At 40.9% G+C, this 27,616-nt stretch overlaps 1 protein-coding gene across 1 annotated transcript; it reads left to right on the forward strand.

Annotated features, from left to right (window-relative positions):
* Positions 1-26,234, forward strand: LOC311060054 (uncharacterized protein; the record flags this gene model as incomplete). Its single annotated transcript, XM_084078182.1, has 6 exons — positions 1-278; positions 13,822-14,268; positions 20,738-20,949; positions 22,291-22,381; positions 25,359-26,045; positions 26,206-26,234. Exons 1-6 carry the CDS (start codon positions 5-7, stop codon positions 26,232-26,234), a joined length of 1,740 nt encoding a protein of 579 aa, XP_083934308.1. The 5' UTR covers positions 1-4.
* Between the last annotated feature and the right edge of the window lie 1,382 nt (positions 26,235-27,616).

The raw sequence follows: 27,616 nt of genomic DNA on the forward strand, positions 1-27,616 counted from the left end.
TAAAATGTGTCAAATGGAGTCTGTACGGCTGTCGATAAATGAACACATGACGTCGGTGGGAGAGGAGATATTGTGTGTTTTGGAAAAACAGCAGCGTGGTGATGTTTGTAGTGTGAAGCTTAATGTCAGAGTGTTTGTGTTGGAGCGCCTCAGTGCGGCTGCAGAGTTCATGTGCAACCTCTTCCAGAGAGAGACAGAGACACTAGAAACTCTGCTGGAGAGACAAAACAAACTGCTGGACGTGATGCTACAGCCACACATCAAACTACACAGAGCAGGTTGGTTCATGCTTCATGTCAAACTAACACATGTAGTTCTGGCCGAACTTAGATCTGTGTCCTGAGCGTTGGCGAGTTCTCTCTCTCTAGGAGCGGTGCTATTTCAATGTAAACTGTAAACTTCCACTACCGTGCGAGGTCTCCAACTGTAGTGAAAATAAAGACAATGATTTCACTACTCATCGAAACAAAGGCTGTTTTGTGTTGTTGAAAGACTATTCTCCATGGTGGGAAACGTGTCAGGTTCTCACCTTCTCTGTATAATACACTATTTTGGCAGAAAATAAAATATGTCCGTCAGACGGAAATGATTTTACTCAACTGCGCCCTCTACAGATCTTGTCGTTATAAACTACCATTGGCCAGATCTGTAGAGGGTGCAGTTGAGTAAATAAAATAATTTCCGTCTGGCCCAGCATATTATGGGCTTCTTTTTCTGTAAAGTTGCTTGTAAAAATTGCTAGTTGCGGGTTGCGTTTTTTTGGGGCTAGTTTCTAAAGTGTTGTTGCTTATTTAGGCTTCATTCCAAATGTTTTAATTATTATTCAAACCAGTGGGGAGCATTTGTGTATATTCCAAATATTCCACATTGTATTGCAAGAGGTTTTGAAAATAGCAGATCTACAAGCGTCGCATCGCGATGCATTGTGAGCTTGTAGATCGGCTATTTTCAAATAGCTCCCCCCCGGGGAGGACAGGTGTCATTAATTACTTCACTGCAGTGATGCTCAAACTGGGGTCAGGGGAGTGTTGAACCGAGTACTGCGTCTTTTTGGGGGGAATTTCAAAAGGTTTAAACTCTTGGAAACCGCACAACCTTACAAATACCATTATGTGTTCACTGGAGAAAATGTGGTCTGAGTGAAACTCGTGGGAAAGTGGAGATATTTTGCTAAAAACACATTTTATTTTTTGTGTTTTTTTTGTATTTGCATCTTAATTGTTACAATCAAATATTCCTTTAATATTACATTTTATGTATGAATGTGTAATATTCAGTGGTGTGCTGTTGATTTTTGAGCTAGTGGAGCTCTATTCTTAAGACTTGGAGTCATTTATTGTCCTCTAGTTTCATATCTGTGCATCACTGTATAAACTAGCCCTAGAATGTCTGTGATCTTACATACATTTCAAGTATTTCAAATACACAGTCATAGATAACTCTCGTCGCCGCGCTGTGTAGTGATGATCTGCGCGGCCGTAAAAGTGCTCTAAACTCCGTCTGTACTCACCCAATAATTAATTCCTAAGACTTGGAGTCATATTTTGTCCTCTAGTTTCATATCCATTTGAAAGTTTTGCCAGAAAACGTGTGTTTAGTCAAATATCTCCACTTTTCCACGAGCTGCACACGGACGACTGTATGGACGCGCTAGGGGGGAGCGACTTGACTGACGGACTCATTTACCTAAACGGGTCCGTCTGTCAAGTCGCTCCCCCCTAGCGCGTCCATACAGTCGTCCGTGTGCAGCTCGTGGAAAAGTGGAGATATTTGACTAAACTTGAGAGTTATCTATGACTGTGTATTTGAAATACTTGAAATGTATGTAAGATCACAGACATTCTAGGGCTATGTATAAACAAGCACTGAAAATAATGGATAAAAAACGAATGAAATGGCACCACTGCATAATCCTTAGAAAATATGACATGCTTAGTTTTGACAGTTTTATTAAATTCTCCTTCATCAAATTGATTTTTAAATGTGTTAATGATCTTGCCCCAGCTGTACTTTGTCCTCAGGTGAAAGGGACAGGTACTAATAGAATCACCAGGGGATCAGCGAATGGAGACCACAAGGTAGCAATGCGCAGCACCACTTTTGGTCAGTCATCTTATTCAGTGAAAGGGATACACTTGTGGAATGCCCTACCAACTGAAATAAAAAAAACTAACAGATCTCAAAATATTTAATGAAAAGGTTAAATACTGGCTGAAATCAAACCAAAGCTGTGAACACTAATGTTAGGCACGTTTTTAAACGTAAATGTCACTGCTTTAATGAATGTAATTTGGGAATGTTATTGTTATTGTACTTGTTTAGATTAGAGCTTCATGCATGTCCTTTTTGTAACCAATTTTTTAGGTAGATATTTATATTTGTATAGAAAGGTCTAACCAGGGACTGGGGTCGCAAATTAGCCTCGGCTATAAACCCCTTGTACAATTGCAACGTTTTCATGTTTTTATAACTGATTCATTGTTTTTTGTATTGTCCCTGTCAAATAAACATATAAATAAATAAAATATCCATTTCAAAGTTCTGCCAGAAAACGTGTGTTTAGTGAAATATCTCCACTTTTCCACGAGCTGCACACGGACGACTTTCTGTACGGGTGAGGGGGACCCGACTTGAGTGAAGGACCGAATTTACCCAAACATCACAAACGTCATCACAAGTTGATACAGGGAAGCACAAACGAACGGGGCACACAATTGACAGGTGCTTGTGATTGGTGCGGGGTAATGAGTCACTCCATCTGCCAATTGTGTGTCCCAAACATTTGTGCGTCCCAAAGGAAGTTTACATATTCAGTCCTGCACTCATTCCAGGTCCCCCTCACCCGTACAGAAAGTCGTCCGTGTGCAGCTCGTGGAAAAGTGGAGATATTTCACTAAACACACGTTTTCTGCCAGGACTTTCAAACGGATATGAAACTAGAGGACAATAAATGACTCCAAGTCTTAGGAATTAATTATTGGGTGAGTACAGACGGAGTTTAGAGCACTTTTACGGCCGCGCAGATCGCAACTACACAGGGCGCCGACCAGATCCATCTATGACTGTGTATTTGGAATACATGAAATGTATGTAAGATTACAGACATTCTAGGGCTAGTGTGCACATAAGCACTCTGCTAGTTGAAATACTGTATTCAACATTATGGCATTGCCTTGAATGACTTTTTTTAAAGACTTAACATTGTTTGCAAAACAGTGGTTTTAAAACAATCATATGAACAGTCATAAAGCCCCTTACACATCAAACAGACTGGTTCTGACTACTTCTGACTACTTCTGACTGCAACAGACTGGTATTTGGTTGGCAAAAGTTGGCATTTAGTCTGTCGGCCGACTCGCCCTTTGATATGCTAATTCGAATAACTTCCAGCCCAATCTAGAAACCCATCACCAAAGAAAAAGGAAAAACAGCGCCCTCTGCAATTCTTGAGAGATTACTTTCAGCCTAGTTGCCAAGTCTGCTTATTATAAGCGACTTTGGGCAAAGTCACTTGGATGTTCCCAGCGTTTTTTTTTTTTCTTCACTGATGTGCAGTGGTGTAAAGTAACAAGTACATTTACTCAAGTACTGTACTTCAGTACAATTTTGAGGTACTTTTACTTTACTGGAGTATTTCCAATTGTCTATACTTTTACTCCACAACAATTATTTGAAATGTTTAGTTACTAGTTCATTTGCAGATATAAATCATTGTAAAACATACATTAACCACTTTAGCCCTATTTTATACCTATAATCTATTTGAAAATAGCAGATCTACAAGCTCACAACGTGTTGCGATGCACGCGTTCTGAGCTTGTAGATCTGCTATTTTTGAACTTGCACTAATAATGACTTTAGTTGATTTTTCACTCTTTAAAATATACTATTTCTTAATTATTAATAATTACAGCTTGTAGATTGGCTATTTTCACGATTTTAAATTGTTTTTAAATAATAATAAAAAAGGAACATACAAGATTTCCACCCGACAGCCAGTCACATTCTAGCTGCTGAAATAAACTTCCCATTTAGATCATTGTTGACAAACGAACAGGGGACTGTCTGGTGTCTAAAAAAAATAACTTATTGACAGGAAAATCGTGCATTGATACTTTTACTCAACATTTGAGTACTTTTTCCACCACTGCTGACACAACATTTTTGAAAACGGTTATTCGAATAATAAAAATTAAATACATTAATTAATTTATTGAAATTAGCACCCAGAAAATAGCCAAAACTGAGCACATTTCGAAAATATTAAGAGAAACAGTGAATGTAGGTTTTCATATACATGGTCGCTTGTTTCTCTCACATAATCTGGCAACACTGATAGATAGCACGCTGCATGTTTGTTGATACTACTTCTCTGCCACATGGCTACTCCAGTCGGCTAGCCCGTTGGCTAGCCCGACCGGACATGTCCGGTCGGCCGAAAAGGTCCCGACGGACCCCCGACGGACCCCTAACCGACTGGACGACTATATACGACGCTTCCCGACACCGATTCGGCCCCAAATCGGTCCGCGTCTGTTTGGTGTGGAGCCAGCTTTAGAACTTCCAACAACGGTCAGGCATAACCTTGTGAGTGTCTGGTAGCTTACAGCTCATGTTCTTGGGTCCTCTGCTAAACGATGGGATCTATTCTATGTTATTACATAATCTGTATAGTGCAGGAACCAATAGCCCAAAAGTTGACTATACCCCTCCCCGGGTAGAACAAAACGGGACATATTTTTTTCATATCTTTAGGATGTCCCCTTCATGAAATGGATTGTCCCAAGTTTTACTTTTACTGCAAAAGTCATGAAATTGATCCATGAAGTGACTCACCACATAGGCAAAAAAAACGCCTACCCTGAAAGTGGGAGTAAATCCTCTGTCATTTTCTACCTGCTGGTTGTTTTTAGATCATACCTCCACAGATGGTCTACAGGTAGTGTCCCTACATCCCAAAACAATCAGAATGCCAATATGTGGTTCTATTGTGAATCAGCTGCCTTTTATATAAGGCCTTAAATAGGCGGAAATATCAAAAAGTTGACTTTTCTGGGCAATATATACGTGTAACTTTGGTCCAACTCTTTATCAGGGGTAGAACTAGATGTGACATTGTTTTTTCATGTCTTTAAGATGTCCTCTTCTTGAAATGGATGGTCAGAAGTTTGACCTTTACTGCAAAAGTCATGAAATTCATCCATTAAAGGACGACTTCACCACTTTTCAACATATCTTCATATAATAGGTCCTCACTAATGCTCATGATAAAATGATACCATTTTTTTCTACTTGGTCTGTGTCTCGTAGGAGGGCTGTGGACAGTCCAGAAACCCGTCTACCAGTGACATCATCGTTAGGCAGGATTTTTCCCCCCAAAAAGAATACAATTTTTTTATTCCGATTTTTATTATGGCGAGAACAATGGGATCTATTATTAGCCTGGTGAACCCTCCCTCCGGAAATCTCATTTCCATTTGATTTCAGGAGTTAGTCTGGGCTGATCCACCTTTCTGCAATATTCGCTGTGGGCTGGAGTTGGGCGGGAGTAATACCATTGACTGACAACCCCTTCAGCCAATGATCGTTTTTCCCCTTCAGCCAATTGCAGTGGATTTTTACCACTCCGTCACTAATATGACGCAACGGGACTTTTGAGATCGCCATGCCCAAAATAGGTTGCCTTATTCGGATACATGCGTGTCACAGCCCGCCCCTCCCGGTTCTCTGAATTTATATTTTTAAATAGGCTCTGTCATGATTAATTGACCACATATATGAAGTTAAACAACTAAATTCTATCCAAACGATATCTTAAAAGTAAATTCCGTGCCTCAAAAACGAAGTTTGAGACCGTTTCATAACCGAAACTAAGAAGTGACGGCACTCGCACAAAAAAACAATGGCTGCCGTTAGTCTTTTTTCGCTGCAGTCAGGCAGCACTCGGCATCATTCGGGCTCACTCGAACTCGCCACCTGATTGGCCAACTGTCGCTGTCAATCACAGAACGATGAGCGACGACGCTGATAGGCTCGTCAGGTCGGCGTACAGAGCGAATATTGCAGAAAGGTGGATGAAGCCAGACTCTCTCCTGAAATCAAATGGAAAATATAGCTGCAAGCAGCAATGAGCGGTTTCGAGAAAACTGGCAGAGTGGCAGACTGGCAGACTGTGACAGACTGGCAGACTGGCAGACTGTGACAGAGTGGCAGACTGTGGCAGACTGGCAGACAGACAGACTGAGGCAGACTGGCAGACAGACAGACAGTGACAGACTGGCAGACTGTGACAGACTGGCAGACTGGCAGACTGTGACAGAGTGGCAGACTGTGACAGAGTGGCAGACTGGCAGACTGTGACAGAGTGGCAGACTGGCAGACAGACAGACTGTGACAGAGTGGCAGACTGACAGACTGGCAGACAGACAGACAGACAGTGACAGAGTGGCAGACTGGCAGACTGTGACAGAGTGGCAGACTGGCAGACAGACAGACTGTGGCAGACTGGCAGACAGACAGACAGACAGACAGTGACAGAGTGGCAGACTTGCAGACTGTGACAGAGTGGCAGACTGGCAGACTGTGACCGAGTGGCAGACTGACAGACAGACAGACAGACTGTGACAGAGTGGCAGACTGGCAGACAGACAGACAGTGGCAGACTGTGACAGAGTGGCAGACTGGCAGACTGTGACAGAGTGGCAGACTGGCAGACAGACAGACTGTGGCAGACTGGCAGACAGACAGACAGTGACAGAGTGGCAGACAGACAGACAGACTGTGACAGAGTGGCAGACTGGCAGACTGGCAGACAGACAGACAGACAGACAGTGACAGAGTGGCAGACTGGCAGACTGGCAGACTGGCAGACTGGCAGACAGACAGACAGTGACAGAGTGGCAGACTGGCAGACAGACAGACTGTGACAGAGTGGCAGACTGGCAGACAGACAGACAGTGACAGAGTGGCAGACTGGCAGACAGACAGACAGACAGACAGACAGTGACAGAGTGGCAGACTGGCAGACAGACAGACAGTGACAGACTGGCAGACTGGCAGACAGACAGACAGTGGCAGACTGGCAGACAAACAGACAGTGACAGTGGCAGACTGGCAGACAGTGGCAGATTGGCAGACAGACAGTGACAGAGTGGCAGATTGGCAGACAGACAGTGACAGAGTGAGGAGTATGTTTGTAACAAAGTAAGAATTCCAAATAATGATCACCTCAATGCATTGTTGGGGACAGGGATCAAATCAGCGACCTATGGATTCACAGGCTGCCTCTCTTCTTATTGAACTAGAAATATAGCCTCCCTGATGGTGTCTGTTGATATCTATAGGTTTTTCAGTCCGTTATGAACCAAGCCTCTGTTTTGCTAACTACTCTAGATTACTGGTTGACAAATATTTAGCAATAACGTTTTGTTTTGTGTTCTTGTAATGGAAAGTAGTGAAAATAGTTGATCTACAAGCTGACAATGTGTTGCTATCTGAAAAGTTGTGAGATTGTAGATTGGCTATTTTCACAAGAAAGTATGTTGTACATAAAAAAACAACTAATCTCAAAAAAGCATTTCATGTTATTGTTTAAAAGTTGCACATGTCTGAATTAACAGGGTCATGTTTTGTACAATGCAATTTAAATGTAAACTGTAATCAGTGGGATTTGAACCAGGGACCTTCGGCACATGAGGCTCACACTCTACTGGTGGAGCTATTGAATACACAGGATCAGACAGTGAGAAAGGAGAATCTAACAAAACAAAACAAAAGGGCGAATGAAGTACGTCATGCATTAAAAATAACTACTTTCAAGTATACATTTCTCGTTATTTTTAACAATTGCACATGCATTTATTGATAGTCATGTTGTGTGCAATGCAATTATAAGTCTACATGAGGTGGGATTCGAACCGGCGACCCTGCGGTTCCAAGGCAGATGATTAAGCGATCAAGCTATTGAACCAACACACCTGAACCTGTGAAAAAGGGCCTCAAACATTTATTTGACACAGTTTCACGCAAATTGCTCAGAAATCCTTGGTTTAAATGTTTTTCAAACTGCTCAATACATTTCGGAATGGAAACTTGTGAAAATAGTCGATCTACAAGCTCACAACGCGTTGCTATCTAAAAAGGTGTGAGATTGTAGATCAGCTATTTTCAGAGAAAGTATGTCATACATAAAAAACAACTACTCTCAAAAGCAATTCATGGTATTGTTTAAAAATTGCACATGTCTGAATTAACAGGGTCATGTTTTGTATAATGCAATTTAAATGTAAACTGTGACGAGTGGGGTTTGAACCGTGGACCTTTGGCACATGAGACTAACACTGTATTGATCAAGCTATTGAATCCACAGCCTTGGTCAGTGAGAAGGGAGAATCCAACAAAACAAAAGAGGGAATGAAGTACATCATACATTGAAAACAACTACTCTCAATAAGCGTTTCATTTAACAATTGCATGTTTATTCATTGATACAGTCATGTTGTGTGCAATGCAATTGAGTTGAGGTCTGCATGAGGTGAGATTTGAACCGGCGACCCTGTGGTATCAAGGCAGATGATTAAGCCATTGGGCCAACAGACCCGAACTGATGAAAAGGGAGTTCACACACATGACACACTTTCACGCAAATTGCTCAGAAATGCTGGATTTAAATGTTTTTCAAACTGCTCAAAATTGCAGACAATCTAAGGGCGGAGCTTACTGGTTAACAATTGCACATGCATTCATTGATACAGTCATGTTGTGTGCAATGCAATTATAATGAATTCCACCTGAGGTGGGATTCGAACCAGCAACCCTGTGCTTTCAAGGCAGATGATTAAGCGATCAAGCTATTGGGCCAACAGACCTGAACTAGTGAAAAGGGAGTTCACACACATGACACACTTTCATGCAAATTGCTCAGAAATCCTGGATTTAAATGTTTTTCAAACTGCTCAAAATTGCAGACAATCTAAGGGCAGAGCTCACTGGTCAAAGTGATACATGTGTTCCTCATGAGTCAAGGCACATGTGTAAGCAGGTTTAACGGCTGTCGGCCAAACGAGGCATGACTTTTGCCTGTTTAAAGTTTGCATTTTCAAAAAATTGCTATAGCGCCCCCCTTTGACCTATTGGAGTAAGATTGGTTTCAGTGATACTTGGAAGGACCCTCTACAATATTGCAAAGTGTCAAACAAATGTGAGTCTGCATGTATGTGTTAGGGGCAGATGAATAATTGTCATAAAACTGCAATTTTCATTGGCTTATAAAAGCTTAACGTTTTCACTTATGGAAACTCCGCTTGCTCACGTCTGTCGGCATTGGTCCAAAGTTCATGTGTATACAGTTTCGTACAGATTGCTCAATCTGTACGAAGGAAGAGTCTTTTTTACTGCTTTTCATAGAATTCGAAATGGTGGGAGATCTAAAGGTCAGAGGTCAAAAGTCAAGAGTGTGAAAGTTGTTAGGCATGAGGAGACGCATGTGTGCATCGAAGTTTCATGGCTGTGGGTCAAACAGGGCATGAGTTGTACCTCTTCAAAGTTGGCATATTTCTACAGCTGTGCTACAGCGCCACCCTTTGGCCAATGGTTGTGAGTTTCGGGTTTTCGCCGTTTGGCATAGCCCTCTACCATATTGCCGAATTTCGTAAAAAGTGACCACGCGGTTAGGCCAGAACTGGCAAAACCGGCGGAAGATCGTGAAAGTGTAGAGATGTTATAAGGCTTCGAAGCCTGATAGGCTCTCGAAACCTAATGAGATTTCCGGTGGGAGGGTTCACCAGGCTAATCTATTATTGCATTGCAACTTTCCAGGAATACAAAGCCTGCAGTTTCTATTAGCTTGGATTCCCCATTGATGATGTCACTGGTAGACGGGTTTCTGAACTGTCTACAGCCCTCCTCTGAGACACAGACTGATTAGAAAAAAATTGTACGATTTTATCATGAGCAATAGTGAGGACCTATTATTATATGAAGATATGTTGAAAAGCGGTGAAGTCTTACTTTAAGTGATCACCACTGCAAAAAATACGCCTACCCTGAAATAGGGCGTTCCAAGCCAATCCTTTCTCATTTTACCTGCTGGTTCTTTTCACATCATACTTGCACAGATGGTCTACAGCCTTTTATATACTATAAGGCTTTATTATGGGTGGAAATAGCAAAAAGTGGACTTTTCTGAGAAATATTAACATGTAATACTGGTCCTACTCTTCTATCAGGCGTAAAACAAAACGTGACATTGGGGTTTTTCTTCATATCTTTAAGATGTCCTCTTCATGAAATGGATTGTCCCAAGTTTTACTTTTACTGCAAAAGTCATGAAATTCATCCATGAAGTGACTCAAAAACACACCTACCCTGAAATAGGGAGTTCATTTTCTACACGCTGGTTGTTTTCACATTGTACACAGATGGTCTACAGGTAGTGTCCAGCAGCCCTTTATATAATATAAGGCCTTATTCAAGGCAGAAATAGGAATATTCACTTGTGATTTTGGTCAGAGGTAGAACAAAACCTGACCTTGTTTTTTCATAACTTTGACTTGTCATCTGACTATCAACCATCAAACTATTTACATTGACTGCAAAGGTCATGACATTCTTCAATAAAGTTTCTGCACCAAGAAAGTGCAGAACTGCCCCCACCTGCATGAAAAAGGGATCATATTTGCCCAGATTGTCTACAGATAAGACCCCTACACCCCAAAGCCACCAGACAAATATGTTAAAATTGGCTTGTATTGTGAATCAGCAGGGTTTTATAGGCTTTTAGGCCTGGTTACAGGCATTAAAAAAATCTGAGTTACTTCTAATCCTGATCTATTAATACTGTAAAATGTCTACAAATACAACAAAATGACTGCTTCAGGGGAATACAATTTGATACCATGTTTTTACCCTGCCACTTCATATTTATATGGAATCTCTCAGGTAGGCCTAATATCTCTACACCTCAAAGCCTCAGGAATGACAAAATATATTTCTATAAGCCCATGCTGTAGAATACACTTTTTGTGTGCCATCCTTAATGAATAATCATCAATCAGCAGCTTATGGAAAACGGTTTGCCCCCCACTCTGCTCAAAAAAGTAAATAAATATATGAAATTGAGAATAAGCTGCTGATTGATGATTATTCATTAAGAATGGCACACAGTTGTGTATTCTACTTAGCCCATACTGCATTTTAAGTCTGGCTACCATAGAAGGCTTATAGAACTATATTTTGTCATTCCATCTGTTTTGAGGCATCAGGATATTTGGCCTACCTGAGAAACATCTTTAGATTCCACATGAATATGAAAAAACATGGTAAGGACCCGCTCCCACCGCACTTTTATTTTACCTCTGGGGCAGAATCTGCCAATGCTTTGTCAATGTAAATGCGTGGATTCGCGCAAGAGCGGATCTTTCCGCCTGTCGCGCAGACCTTGCGTTTATCTGCTCTACACGACTTGTCCATTTGAAGCAGAAAACTGCTGGAGGCAGGAGCTGATTTTCGCCCTCTGTCCAATCGGGTGAGTGGAAGGCGGACCGTCTCAAGACTCAGGAAGCAACATGGTGCTCAAGGCAGCAGGCGGTGCGGGCTACGGGGAGGGTCCTGAAAGTGAGTGACAGGCGCGTCACTCCCGTTTTTTAGAATCCACTGGCTGCAAAAAACTGTGGCCGCGCACACCTGCGTTTAACGCTAGCCGACCATGTTTTGGTGGGAGCGCGCCCTAACAGAATACATGTCCTGTTATTAAGCAGTCATTTTGTTTGCAGGCATTTTACAGTAATGGATCAGGATTAGAAGTAACTCTGAAAAAAACAACTTCATAATATAATATTTAACAAGGCCTAGGAGCCTAAAATCCTGCTGAATCACAATACAGCATATTTTGACATATCTTTCTGGTTGTTTTGGGTGTTGGGGTCCTACCTGTAGACAATCTGTGCAAATATAATGTAAATCCAACCAGTAGGTGGTCAATGAAGCAGGATTAACTTAGGTAGGTTGGGACTTTTCTGCATAGTTCTTTTCTTTTTGCAAATGTTCATGGATACATTTCATGAATTTTGACTATCTAAGAAAAACTTCTGACCATCCATTTCATGAAGACGACAAGTCAAAGTTATGGAAAAACAAGATGAAGGTTGAGGTTTTTTCTACCCCTGTGTGTCTACTTTCTGTAGTAGGACCAGTATTCCATGTGAATATTTCTAAGAAAAGTCCACTTTTAGCTATTTCCGCCTAGAATAAGGCCTCATATAAAAGGCTGCCGATTCACAATAGAACCTCATTTTGGCATTCTGATTGCTTTAGGATGTAGGGACACTACCTGTAGACCATCTGTGCAAGTATGATGTAAAACAAAAAACATCAGGTAGAAAATGAGAAATGATTGACTTCGAACTCCCTTTTTCAGTGGTGAGTCACTTTGTGTATGAATTTCATGACTTTTGCAGTAAAAGTAAAACTTCTGACCATCCATTTCAGGAAGAGGACATCTTAAAGACATGAAAAAACAATGTCACATCTAGTTTTACCCCTGATAAAGAGCTGGACCAAAGTTACAAGTAAATATTGCTCAGAAAAGTCGACTTTTTGCTATTTCCGCCTATATAAGGCCTTATATAAAAGGCTGCTGATACCACATATGGCATTCTGATTGTTTTGGGATGTAGGGACACTACCTGTAGACCATCTGTGCAAGTATGATCTAAAAATAACCAGCAGGTAGAAAATGACAGAGGATTTACTTGGAGCTCCCAAGCCTACTTTCAGGGTAGGCGTTTTTTTGCCTATGTGGTGAGTCACTTCATGGATCAATTTCATGACTTTTGCAGTAAAAGTAAAACTTGGGACAATCCATTTCATGAAGGGGACATCCTAAAGATATGAAAAAACTATGTCCCGTTTTGTTCTACTCCGGGGAGGGGTATCTCAAAAACTAAGGCTCTTTTTGAGGGGTTGTTCCTGCACTAGTAGGGTCCCAGTCATCTACAGGTGGCCCATGTAACTTGATGAACATCAATGCTGATACCTGTTTAACCAGTAACTTTGTACGGATTGGGGTGATGATTAAATTAATCTGGCTGAATCCCTTTTTGCACTCTGCAATGCAGAGACCAATTGTCTCTCATTGTGAGACACATTCAATTTCATGGCTTTTCTCAAGTAGCTTAATGTTATGCAAAGCAGGCAGGTAGAGGGGCTGTTGTTCTCTATAGTTGTTTAGGCGCCGTCAACGCGTGTTGATGGCTCTCTCGCGGGTGCGTGCATGTGGGTTGTGCATGCGTGCAGTTTCAAAGTTAGTGGAGCAGCACCCATCCCTGGTAATATTCGTTGACAACCCTAGTCGGACAGTTGCATCAGTTGCATATTATATCATTGCTGTCGGTGGAAACCTTGTATGTCCAAAACTATTACTTTTCATGAAATGTGTTCCAATGGATCCAATTTAGTTATTTTTTACAAGCTCTTTTTATAATTTTCATTGGTTCAATATTTTTATAACCCATGCACACATACTTCCACATTCTCTTTAAAATGTGTTGGAAATAGCACAAATATCAAATCTACGAGCTCACAGCGCTTGTAGAGCGGCTATTTTCACTCCTTTAGTGAGACACTGTTGTAGGACAAAGTAGGGCATTCATTTACAAAAGAAAACAATAAAATGTTGAAATGTGGAGATGTGAGGTTTCTGTACACAAACATTTTGACATGTGTCACTTGACACATGTGACACATGTCCGAATAAAACTGAAACAATCACAATATACAGTACATTGAGAAGTTCTCTGCTTACCTCCTCTCTCCTCCTTGTAGATCTCACACTCCTTCCTGTGTGTAAAGAGGAGGTTTCCCCTGAACAGGAGGAGAGGAGTCCCTGTCTGGTCCAAGTGAAACTAGAACCTCCACAGATTGAAGAGGAACAGCAGGAGAGGAGACCCAGTCTGGTCCAGGTGGAACTAGAAACTCCACAGATTAAAAAAGAACCTGAGGAAGAGCTACTTCAAAGACCACAGGAGGCTGCAGGGTCATCTTTGACATTACTAGCAGTGAAAAGTGAAGATGATGATGAAAACCAAGAGACAGAGCCTCTAGCTAGCACCTCAACTAAACGCATGAAAACACAAGCTGATTTAGAGCACTGTGGAACATCGCAACCAACTAGTGATGACCAGCTCCCCTCTTCACACAGTTCTGAATCTGACATTACTGAGGACAGTGATGACTGGTCTTCACACTGTTTTGAATCTGATACTGAAGACAGTGACACTCAGTCTGTTTTAAATACACTGAAATCACACAAGACACAACATGTGGAAGGACAAAGGTTGTCTTTGAGCAAGAAACTATCTCAAAACATGAAATTGTCCAAACAAACACCATCCATGAGGAGTCAAACAGGAAAGAAAAGCTTTTGTTGTACAGAGTGTGGCAAAGTGTGTGCTTCCAATGCTGACATGATAAAACACACAAGGATTCACACAAAGGAAAGACCATTTGTTTGTTTGGTTTGTAGCAAAAGCTTTAGCCTATCTCACAATCTGAAAAAACACATGAGGACACATACAAAGGAAAGACCATTTGTATGTTCGGTTTGTAGCAAAAGCTTTAGCCGATCTGACCATCTGAAAGGTCACATGAGGACTCATACAGGGGAGAAGCCCGAGAAGGCCTTTGCTTGTTCGGTTTGTAGCAAAAGCTTTAGCCGAAGTTATCTTAAAGTACACATGAGGACTCATACAATGGAAAGACCATTTGTTTGTTTGGTTTGTAGCAAAAGCTTTAGCCTATCTCACAATCTGAAAAATCACATGAGGACACATACAAAGGAAAGACCATTTGTTTGTTCAGTTTGTAGCAAAAGCTTTAGCCAATCTCGAAGTCTGAAAACACACATGTTGATTCATACAGAGTGTGGCAAAGTGTGTGCTTCCAATGCTGACATGATAAAACACACAAGGATTCACACAAAGGAAAGACCATTTGTTTGTTTGGTTTGTAGCAAAAGCTTTAGCCTATCTCACAATCTGAAAAAACACATGAGGACACATACAAAGGAAAGACCATTTGTATGTTCGGTTTGTAGCAAAAGCTTTAGCCGATCTGACCATCTGAAAGGTCACATGAGGACTCATACAGGGGAGAAGCCCGAGAAGGCCTTTGCTTGTTCGGTTTGTAGCAAAAGCTTTAGCCGAAGTTATCTTAAAGTACACATGAGGACTCATACAATGGAAAGACCATTTGTTTGTTTGGTTTGTAGCAAAAGCTTTAGCCTATCTCACAATCTGAAAAATCACATGAGGACACATACAAAGGAAAGACCATTTGTTTGTTCAGTTTGTAGCAAAAGCTTTAGCCAATCTCGAAGTCTGAAAACACACATGTTGATTCATACAAAGGAAAGACCATTTGTTTGTTCAGTATGTAGTAAAAGATTTTCACAATTAGGAATTTTGAAAGTACACATGAAGACCCATACAGGGAACAAACCCTTTGCTTGTTCCGTTTGTAGCAAAAGCTTTTACCAATCTCACAATCTGAAAAGACACATGACGACTCATACAGGCGACAAACCTTTGCTTGTTTAGTTTGTAGCAAAAGCTTTAGTGGTCCTCAGTCCTCACAATCTGCAGAAACATGATGATTCATACAGGGGACAACCCCCTTTGCTTGTTTGGTTGTAGCAAAAGCTGTAATGTAACTTAATCTCTGAAAAGACATGCGAGGACTCATAGAGGGGAATAGCCATTAGCTTGTTCAGTTTGTAACAGAAGCTTTAACCGGTCTGAATATCTGAAAAAACACATGATGATTCTTACAGGCAAAAAGCCCTGTACTTGTACAGCTTGTAAGAAAAGCTTCAATCAGAAATGTTCTTTGAAGATTTACAGTTACAGGGCAGTAAAAACTTTGTTTGTGGTATATGCAAAATACAAGAAACCTGTCTTTGACAGGGCTTGTGGTATCACATCTCTAGGGTCACACAGTCTTTGTCTCAAATCTGCACAAGAACGTTATATAGAGTCTTCCTTCATCTCGGTAGCTTTCAGCAAATGGCCTTTAAATAAAAAGAGGATAATACAATTAATTTGTAAATAAAAAACTATGAAGTACGACAACATTAAAACGACATTGAGTGTTCAAAAGTCTGTAACTGTACTTAACTTAACCTTAACTCCTGTCACATCTGTATCACATTCTTTAAAATCCAAGCTGAAGACTTTTCTGTTTGCTGCTGCCTTTTACTGAGGTTTTTGATTGTGCACTGATTCGGTCATTTTATTCTTTCCACGACTTTAATTAGCTTTAGTTTAATACAAATGTCCTTTTATAATGTGTCTTAATGCTCTTCATGTTGTGTAAAGCATTCTGAATTGCCTCGTTGTTGAAATGTGCTGAACAGATAAACGTATACATATGTATTACGTAATTACCCATTAGGGATACTTTATTACTCTAAAGGGCAAAACAGTGCTGCCTCTTCATTACACTGTTGGATTGATCCATATAGAATGTAATTATGTGTACCAAATTAGAAATGAAATATCATAATTACTTGGTCCAGAAAATATGTTTAGTCTATCAATATACAAATTATTTTACTCCACTAGAATTATTTGAAAATAGTTACTTTGCAGATCTAAGATATACATTATTATAAAACATACATTAACCACTTTAGCCCTATTTTATACTTGGGCTATTTGAAAATATCAGATCTACACGCTCACAGCGAGTAGGCCTACTTTTACTTTTGGTACTTAAGAATATTTTTATGCCAATGTCGCAGGCTCAGGCGCCCTAGCTAAATAATTGGAGCATTCTGGGCGACATCTGGGCCAAATTTGGGGCTTTTAGACTGATTAGCATGAACTTAGCATCATATCTCCTTAAGATCCTATTTTGAAAATATGAGTGTATTAAAAGAACCCTTAAACCCCTAGCTCCATATGATTTTGACCACATTTTAGCCATAAAGTCAATAATGAAAATAAAGAACATGACATACAAGTGGTGTTTCCAATTGTCCATTGTGCTCTCTCTCCCCTTTATTGTAGCGTGCTGAACATGGCTCGGGGTTAAACACACACACACACACACACACACACACACACACACACACACAGTAAAAGTGGGTGACAATGTTATGATAAGAAAAGAGGAAATTACCTACCTGGGTTGTATTTTAGAGGCTAATCCAGGCTAGAGGCTTCCCAGTGAAAGAATGGCAACTAAAGTAATGAAAAAAGTCAACCAAAGAACAAGATTTTTGTACAGGATCTCCTCACTGGTCAGTAGGAATACATTGAGGGCTCTAGCTGGAGCACTCATCCAATGTCACTGACTATGCATTAAATGGTACCATAGCACCACAAAGGCCTTAAAAACAAGGCTCCAGACTTCCGTAATCAAACTGGTCAGGCTACTACTTGGCCTCACACTAGCTCTGGTCCATATAGCGTTAGAAGGAGTTCAGCCTCACCTACAATTCATCTAACCCCTGCTCATTTTGCTAGGGTCAGATGGCTGGTTACATGTCGGCTTTCCGACATGTCGCCTTTCCGACGGTTACTAACCCTATACCTAACCCTAACCCTAACCGCACGCGGAAGCCACGTAGTCGGAGTAGTGGGATGTTGGAATGGAAGGCGGTTACCCAGATGGCTCAGGGTAGAGGACAGCGTACAACAACTTACAATGGGCCCGGTCTACAAGATACACTACACCACAAACACAAAGACACCCATGTACCTGTCAAACTACTTCAAAAACGTTAAAGATATCCACAAACACAACACCAGAGGGAGATCCACAAAACACGTTCAACACAGATTTGGCTCAAACAAGGGGTTAAATTTGTTCTACTGCTATGCCACCAAAATATGGAATGCCCTACCAACAGTCATAAAAAAAAGTGTGAATCCTTACTCTCCTTCAAAACCGCTCTAAAAGAGCACTTACAGGTGGCTGCAATTCGGAACTGGCCCCTGTAAAAAAAAATCAAGCCTATCACCAGGAATGATACCCCCCCCCCCCCCCCCCCCCCCCGTTTTGATTACAACTATATGATGTTTTTGCATAGTAGGCTATTGAATACACAGGACCCCAATGGAAACAAGTCATAGTGCTTTCTTAGTTTCGATCCTTTTAGCATTGTATTTGTATTAAACTGTAGGCTACTTTCTGTGCTTTTTTTTTTACAAACTGTTAATAAAGTATTCAATCAAAACACACACACACACACACACACACACACACACACACACACACACACACACACACACACACACACATTAGCCTAAGACTGCTTTAAAATACCTTTATATTGGCAGAAACATCTTTTAAATATTTAACTCACTTAAGTTACTTTTAAGTACTCATAGTACGTTTTCTCAAATGTCTTTTTATTGTGTGTGTGTGTGTGTGTGTGTGTGTGTGTGTGTGTGTGTGTGTGTGTGTGTGTGTGTGTGTGTGTGTGTGTGTGTGTGTGTGTGTGTGTGTGTGTGTGTGTGTGTGTGAGTGCGTGTGTAAGTACTTTTACTCAATTTAGTAACTTTCAAGTGCTTTGACTTAAATTAGTTACGTTTTACTAATTTTAAGTACTTTAAAAAATCACAAACGGCAAAGTCCAAAATCATTAAAGCAGAACTCCTGCTGAACTCCTGAACTCCTGCTGGAACAAACTCCCATTATACCTAAGACAGGCCCCCTCCGTGGATACCTTTAAAGCACAGCTCAAGACTTACCTCTTCACTCTTGCTTTTAGTTGATCTTTTTTATGTCACTGTGCCTTTATTTTTTGCCAATATTAAACTGCTTTGATGTTTTTTGCTTTATTGTTGTTTTGTGTTGCTTTCTCTGTAAAGCACTTTTGCATTATTTTATTTTTTGTAATTTCCCCCTGTAAAGCACTTTGAGCTGCATTTATGTCATGAAAGGTGCTATATAAATAAAGTTTATTATTATTATTATAGAGGTTTGGTGTAGAGGGGAAAAAGAGCAGACAAAGTACAGAGCCATAGGTCAAGTTTACCAAGTATCGACGGTTTAAGTGGTTAATCTATGAAATCTATTAAAAAAAGTTTAATCTGCAACACAATTGCAAATGTAGTAGCGGGTACAAATGGTCTGAGGCTTGATAAATCTGACGGCTTTAATCGACCGTCATTTAAATAACACGCCCATTCACCCATAGATAGCACACCCTTCTTTCAGAAGCACATCCTGTGAGTTCTTCTGGGAAGCCAATAAGAAAGCAAATTCTCTGTCAGAAAGTTACCCCTCCAATCATATTAGTGAAGTCACTGGCAGCCCGGGCCGTCAATAGAACAGCACACAGACATACTCAACACCTTACACAAATACAACAAAATAGGACCTCAATCGTAACAGCGTAAGTCCAGTTGAACAAAATAAAAAGTGTAATATTGTCAGAACAATGCTGTGTGGAAGATGTGGAGATACAGTAGTAATTTACTAGTAAATCACAAACTTCTAGCCATGACTCTTTATCATATATGTATCATAGAAAACGAAAACCTGAAACATGCATTACATAAATAAAAATATTTGACTAAACCTACGCTGTCTGTTAAGCCTACTTGCCAGACATCATTTTAGAAGGGATGAGGTCCCGAGGTCTCATCCCTCCGAGTTGGGACTGTGATATCCACTGCTCCCTCGGAACTTCCAATGGCACCCTGTTAATGCAAAAATAGGCCTATTAAAGCAATATATATACTTTACCTGGCATGGCAGCATGTACCTATAGGGACAGTCGAGTTCCCCCTTGATCCATGTGAAGCCCGAAAGCAATCCATCATGGCCGGGCCATCATGCATATTTTTGGCAGACTGTGCGCAACAACTCGGCACTCCTTCAGTGTTTGTGAGTGGGATCATATATAACACATGGTAATAATCTTTGTCAAACTACATGAATCACACCAAAAGGTAGGCTATGTTATGATTGGAATACGTTTTGAATATCAATTTCACCCAGCACCGATTAGGCTATATGACTGTACCGTATGTGTGCCCTGGAGGGGTCCATACGTTGCTGTTTGCAAAATTAACATCCTCTTTCGAGCGCTTATGCTGTTAAAGTCAGGTTGCTTAGGACCAGATTTTAGAAAAATGTGGACACGGCGGACAAAAGCACTACATTACCCTACAGTACCCAAAGTCGCTTTACATAAGGAAAGGAAGGAACCAACTTTAATAAGAAAAACTAAAACAATAAAGATATAAGTGCTAGATTAAAAACGATAAAAAAGATAAGCATGGGTTGGGGAGAGATCCTAACTAGACCTCAACTGGGAAAGGCTATTCTGAAGAGATGTGTTTTGAGTGTGGTTGTGAAGGAAGTGAGGGAGCGTCTTTAATATGGTCGGGGAGTTGCGTTCTGCGTTCCAGAGGGAGGGGGCAGCAACAAAAAATCCCTGTCCCCCCAGGTACGGCACTTGGCCTTGGGACCTTCAGGATGTTGCCTTTACTGAACCTGAGGCAATGGGAGGGGACGTAAGGTTTGAGAAGATCAGAGAGGTAGGGGCGTGCCAGATTATTGAGTGCCTTGTATAGGTGGTAAGATCTGTGCCAGTGTGCCTTCTTGCATGAGCACTTTGCACAACAACCAACCAGCTCACTGCAGGCTTTTGACGCCATCGGATTGCCCATCCCACTGATTGTGTGCACAAGTGCTTCTGTTTGCTCTTTGAATGTCTTTTGTGTAGTCATTCCTTCTTCGTGGTGTTGTTTATTATTGTTCATGAATGGACGTTGGCAAGCATTCCATGTCATGGATGTGGACATAGTTGTGGTGATCAAGAGCAACGAACCATGGGACGAGAGCCTTCAGTCACTCCACATGGAGGGGAAAATCCTGTTCTCTGTGGGCCCGCACAAATATCAGACCCAGAATGTCCATGTTGAGGATGGTGTCCCAGTACTGGAATGTTGGACTCTTGGTGATCATGTCTTGTCTCCAAGCTTTTTTGGTCTTCTCATCATGTGGTCCCTCAATCATGTCCAAGAAGGCATCCTGCTGCAGCTTTGCCAATATCAGAGACGGATGCCTGAGTCATGGAAGGACCTCTGAGCTGTGGTTCTTGATGGGTTATGATCAAGGTTTGCTAGGGCACTCACAGTGAAGAGCCCTTTACGTAGCTGAGCAGGACACAAAACACCAACCTTCTCAATGTTCTCACAGATGGCAGTAGCCAACTGATTCTCCACTTCCATGACCCAATCATAGTTTACACTCAGGCCCAACTCATACGGCTGTGTAATACATGTATTTGTGAGACAGTGAGGCAGGCCTGGGAGTCAGCAGCGCTCTGATCCTTCAGGTCAGCTCCAACCAGCATCATGGTCACCAGGGACTTGAGACTGTTGGGAATGGAGCGCAGTAGTTGCATGCAGGATCAAACCAAGTGAGGCTACAATTGAAGGGGGTTAAACACACGCTTTCTGATGTAAATAAATAGGAAATAACAAGAGTCAGATCTGTCAACGTGTAATAAAAATCATACCAATATGTTGTGCATAATCTAGCCAATGCAAACATAATTGTGTACACATTTGCCAGAATGAACCAAATGATCTAATATTGGCAGAATTGGTCACTTATTGATATTCCCTATAGTTTTATCCTTGTCCCAGAAAATGTGTATTATTTTACAACACCAAGATTGACCTTCTATAAGTGGCTTGGAAACTGAGATTTTGGCATTTATAGATTTTACATGGTGGCCACCTATCTATCTATCTATCTATCTATCTATCTATCTATCTATCTATCTATCTATCTATCTATCTATCTATCTATCTATCTATCTAATCTTATTTTTATTCAGTAACAGTTACACACCTCCTCCACCAGGTGGCGAAAGGCAGCAGTGCCTGGATCCTTTGCTGCGCACGCTTGAAACACGATGACCCGGAAGTAAATGTGTGTTGTTTATTTTCAGTAGCCGTTAGCGTAATGGTGGAATTGTTGATATTTGTGCCTTTACACTGTATATTACAGTAGATTTACACATTATATAAGTATATTACAGTAGGAACAGAGAGCTTGGTGAAAAAGTCTCATAAAGGAGGTAAAATGTGTGAAATGGAGTCTATACGGCTGTCGATAAATGAACACATGACGTCGGTGGGAGAGGAGATATTGTGTGTTTTGGAAAAACAGCAGCGTGGTGATGTTTGTAGTGTGAAGCTTAATGTCAGAGTGTTTGTGTTGGAGCGCCTCAGTGCGGCTGCAGAGTTCATGTGCAACCTCTTCTAGATAGAGACAGAGACACTAGAAACTCTGCTGGAGAGACAAAACAAACTGCTGGACGTGATGCTACAGCCACACATCAAACTACACAGAGCAGGTTGGTTCATGCTTCATGTCAAACTAACACATAGTTCTGGCCGAACTTAGCTCTGTGTCCTGAGCGTTGGCGAGTTCTCTCTCTCTAGGAGCGGTGCTATTTCAATGGAAACTGGAAACTTCCACTACCGTGCGAGGTCTCCAACTGTAGTGAAAATAAAGAAAACGATTCACCACGTTCATCAAAACAAAGGCTGTTTTGTGTTGTTGAAAAAATATTCTCCATGGTGGGAAACGTCTCAGGTCCCCACCTTCTCTGTATAATACACTATTTTGGCAGAAAATAAAATATGTCCGTCAGACGGAAATTATTTTATTTACTCAACTGCGCCCTCTACAGATATGGTCATTATAAACTACCATTGGCCAGATCTGTAGAGGGTGCAGTTGAGTAAAATAAAATAAGTTCCGTCTGTCCCCCAACCATACTATGGGCTTCTTTTTCTGTAAAGTTGCTTGTAAAAATTGGTAGTTGCGGGCTGCGTTTTTTTTTGGGGCTGGGTTCTAAAGCGTAGTTGCTTATTTAGGCTTGATTCCAAATGTTTTAATTATTATTTAAACCAGTTGTTCTCAAATATTTTCATGAAAATGTTTTGTGCCCAGGGAGCATTTGTGTATATTCCAAATATTCCACATTGTATTGCAAGAGGTTTTGAAAATAGCAGATCTACAAGCTCACAACGCGTCGCATCGCGATGCGTTGTGAGCTTGTAGATTGGCTATTTTCAAATAGCTCCCCCCTGGGGAGGACAGGTGTCATTAATTACTTCACCGAAGTGATGCTCAAACTGGGGTCAAGGTATGGTTGAACCGAGTACCGCGTCTTTTTGGGGGGCATTTCAAAAGGTTTAAACTCTTGGAAACCGCACAACCTTACAAATACCATATGTGTTCACTGGAGAAAATGTGGTCTGAGTGAAACTCGTGGGAAAGTGGTGTAGCGGACCCAGCTGGACATGAAGGAGGTGAAGCTCGACTGATGAGTTTATCATTTTTATTCGGAACCCAACGTGAAAACTAGAACAGAAAACATACAATACATTCATCAAAAGTCAATTCATAAACATTGCATCAATAAAACATGACATATAAACTCCTAATCATTAAGAATACATTGTACCTTATATACACAGCCTACAATATCCATACCATTAGACAGAGCATAAACCATAATAAAACGATGAAGCATCCAACAGTGACAACAGTACCAAGAAAACAGTTACAAAAATAATACCTTTTTCCCCTTCCAGCTAGGCGCTATGGCAGAGTTCTGTCACCTTCCTTGACCATACTTTCAGGTCCATTAATAAACATTTTCTGTGCAGTCGTTTCCTTGACCATCCTTTCAGGTCTATTATTAGACATGCAGTATATGTGCAGTCTTTCCTTCCGTGCCGTCTGTAACAAACATTTCTCCTGCCATGCTGTCACTGAACTGGTTTAAATAGCCCCCTTTCAGGAAGCCAGCCGCCCTGACTTCCGTGTTCCGGCTACAGCCTTCAAAATAAAGGTTTGGCTGTACCAGGGTCCGTTACAAGTGGAGATATTTAGCTAAATACACATTATCTTTTTTGTATTTGCATCTTAATTGTTACAATCAAATTTTCGTTTAATATTACATGTTATATATGAATGTGTAATATTCAGTGGTGTGCTGTTGATTTTTGAGCTAGTGGAGCTCTATTTTAATGACGTCACGCACACATGCATGCGCATATGCACGAGTGCACATGTGTGCACATAGGCACTCAGCTAGTTGAAATACTGTACATACTGTACAACATATGTCATTTTTAATGTAATTATATTTGTTATTATTTAGTTGCATTGATAATTTGTTTTATTTTTGTTTCTATTAATTAATTATTTAATATTCCTTTTAGTTTTATATAAAAGCCCTTTACAAAGACTTTACCTTTACCCACACATAAGTACTTAAAATAATCAGACAACTTGTCTTGAATTACTTTTTTAAAGACTTTACATTGTTTGCAAAACAGTGGTTTTAAAACATCATCATCATATGAACAGTCATAATAAGAACTTCCAACAACGGTCAGGCATAACCTTGTGAGTGTCTGGTAGCCTACAGCTCTCGTTCTTGGGTACTCTGCTAAACGATGGGATCTAGTCCAAGTTATTACATAATCTGTAGGGTCCCAGTCATCTACAGGTGGCCCATGTAACTTGATGAACATCAAGGCTGATACCCGTTTAACCAGTAACTTTGTACGGATTGGGGTGATGATTAAATTCAACTCATTGTGAGAGGAATGTGACACATTCAATTCCATGGCTTTTCTCGAGTAGCTTAATGTTATGCAAAGCAGCCAGGTAGAGGGCTGTTGTTATGTAGTTGTTGGGGTACGCACGGTGACGGCTCTCTCGTGGGCGCGTGCATGTGGGGCGCGTGCGCAGCTTCAGAGCTAGTGTAGCGGTGCTCCGGTGGGCTCCACCGGCAACCCATCCCTGATAATATTCGTTGACAACCCTAGTCGGACAGTTGCATATTATATCATTGCTGTCGGGTGGAAACCTTGTATGTCTAACACTATTACTTTTCATGAAATGGAAAAAAGAACCATTGTTCCAATGGATCCAATTTAGTTATTATTTACAAGCTCTTTTTATAGTTTTCATCGGTTCAATATTTATAAAACCCACGCTCACACACTTCCACATTCTCTTTAAAATGTGTTGGAAATAGCACAAATATCAAATCTACAAGCTTGCAACGCTTGTAGAGTGGCTATTTTCACTCCTGTACTGTACACTGTTGTAGAACAAAGTAGGGCATTCGTATTCGTATAGAAAACCATTAAATGTTGAAATGTGAAGATATGAGGTTTCTGTACACAAACATTTTGACATGTGTCACTTGACACATGTGACACATGTCTGAATAAAACTGAATAAAACAATCAGAATATACAGTACATTGAGAAGTTCTCTGCTTAACTCCTCTCTCCTCCTTGTAGATCTCACACTCCTTCCTGTGTGTAAAGAGGAGGTTTCCCTTGAACAGGAGGAGAGGAGCCCCTGTCTGGTCCAAGTGAAACTAGGACCTCCACAGATTAAAGAGGAACAGCAGGAGATGAGCATCAGTCTGGTCCAGGTGAAACTAGAACCTCCACAGATTAAAGAGGAACAGCAGGAGAGGAGACCCAGTCTGGTCCAGGTGGAACTAGAAACTCCACAGATTAAAGAAGAACCTGAGGAAGAGCTACTTCAAAGACCACAGGAGGCTGCAGGGTCATCTTTGACATTACTAGCAGTGAAAAGTGAAGATGATGATGAAAACCAAGAGACAGAGCCTCTAGCTAGCACCTCAACTAAACGTATGAAAACACAAGCTGATTTAGAGCACTGTGGAACATCGCAACCAACTAGTGATGACCAGCTCCTCTCTACACACAGTTCTGAATCTGACATTACTGAGGACAGTGATGACTGGGCTTCACACTGTTCTGAATCTGATACTGAAGACAGTGACACTCAGTCTGTTTTAAATACAGTGAAATCACACAAGACACGACATGTGGAAGGACAAAGGTTGTCTTTGAGCAAGAAGCTGTCTCAGAAAATGAAATTGTCCAAACAAATACCATCCATGAGGAGTCAAACAGGAAAGAAAAGCTTTTGTTGTACAGAGTGTGGCAAAGTGTGTGCTTCCAATGCTGATATGATAAAACACACATGGATTCATACAAAGGAAAGACCATTTGTTTGTTCGGTTTGTAGCAAAAGCTTTAGCATATCTGGAAATCTGAAAGTACACTTGAGGACTCATACAATGGTAAGACCATTTGTTTGTTTGGTTTGTAGCAAAAGCTTTCGCCAATCTCACCATCTGAAAGGACACATGAGGACTCATACAGGGGAGAAGCCTTTTGCTTGTTCAGTTTGTAGCAAAGTCTTTAGCGAATCACAAAGTGTGAAAATACACATGAGGACTCATACAAAGGAAAGACCATTTGTTTGTTCAGTTTGTAGCAAAAGCTTTGGTCAAGCTGTGAATCTGAAAAAACACATGAGGATGCATACAGGGGACAAAGCCGTTGCTTGCTCATGGGACAAAGCCATTGCTTGCTCAGTTTGTAACAAAAGCTTTAGTAAATCTGGGAATCTGAAAGCACACATGAGGACACATACAAAGGAAAGACCATTTGTATGTTTGGTATGTAGCAAAAGCTTTAGCCTATCTCACCACCTGAAAGGACACATGAGGACTCATACAGGGGAGAAGCCCTTTGCTTGTTCAGTTTGTAGCAAAGCCTTTAGCAAATCCCAAAGTTTGAAAATATACATGAGGACTCATACAAAGGAGAGACCATTTGTTTGTTCGGTTTGTAGCAAAAGCTTTAGCCGAAATGAAAATCTGAAAGTACACATGAGGACTCATACAATGGAAAGACCATTTGTTTGTTTGGTTTGTAGCAAAAGCTTTAGCCTATCTCACGATCTGAAAACACACATGAGGACACATACAGGGGACAAAGCCTTTGCTTGCCCAGTTTGTAACAAAATCTTTAGTCAAGCTGGGAACCGGAATACACACATGAGGACACATTCAAAGTAAAGACCATTTGTATGTTCGGTTTGTAGCAAAAGCTTTAGCCTATCTCACCATCTGAAAGGACACATGAGGACTCATACAGTGGACAAAGCCGTTGCTTGCTCAGAGGACAAAGCCTTTGCTTGCTCAGTTTGTAACAAAAGCTTTAATCAAGCTGGAAATCGGAATACACACATGAGGACACATACAAAGGAAAGACCATTTGTATGTTCGGTTTGTAGCAAAAGCTTTAGCCTATCTCACCATTTGAAATGACACGAGGACTCATACAGGGGAGAAGCCCTTTGCTTGTTCAGTTTGTAACAAAGTCTTTAGCTAATCTCAAAGTGTGAAAATTCACATGAGGACTCATACAAAGTAAAGACCATTTTTTTGTTCAGTTTGTAGCAAAAGCTTTAGCCTATCTCAAAGTCTGAAAACACACATGTTTATTCATACAGGGGAGAAGGCCTTTGCTTGTTCAGTTTGTAGCAAAAGATTTTCACTATCAGGAAGTTTGAAAACACACATGAAGACTCATACAGGGAACAACTCCTTTGCTTGTTCAGTTTGTAGCAAAAGCTTTAGTGATGCTCACAATCTGAAAAGACACATGACGACTGTGATGGCTGACTCAGCAGCCACACATAAGAGACTATAATGTATGGTAACTCTTCCTTT

This window comes from Gymnoscopelus microlampas, assembly GCF_963454915.1.
Source record: "Gymnoscopelus microlampas genome assembly, chromosome: 14".
Classification (NCBI taxonomy): domain Eukaryota; kingdom Metazoa; phylum Chordata; class Actinopteri; order Myctophiformes; family Myctophidae; genus Gymnoscopelus; species Gymnoscopelus microlampas.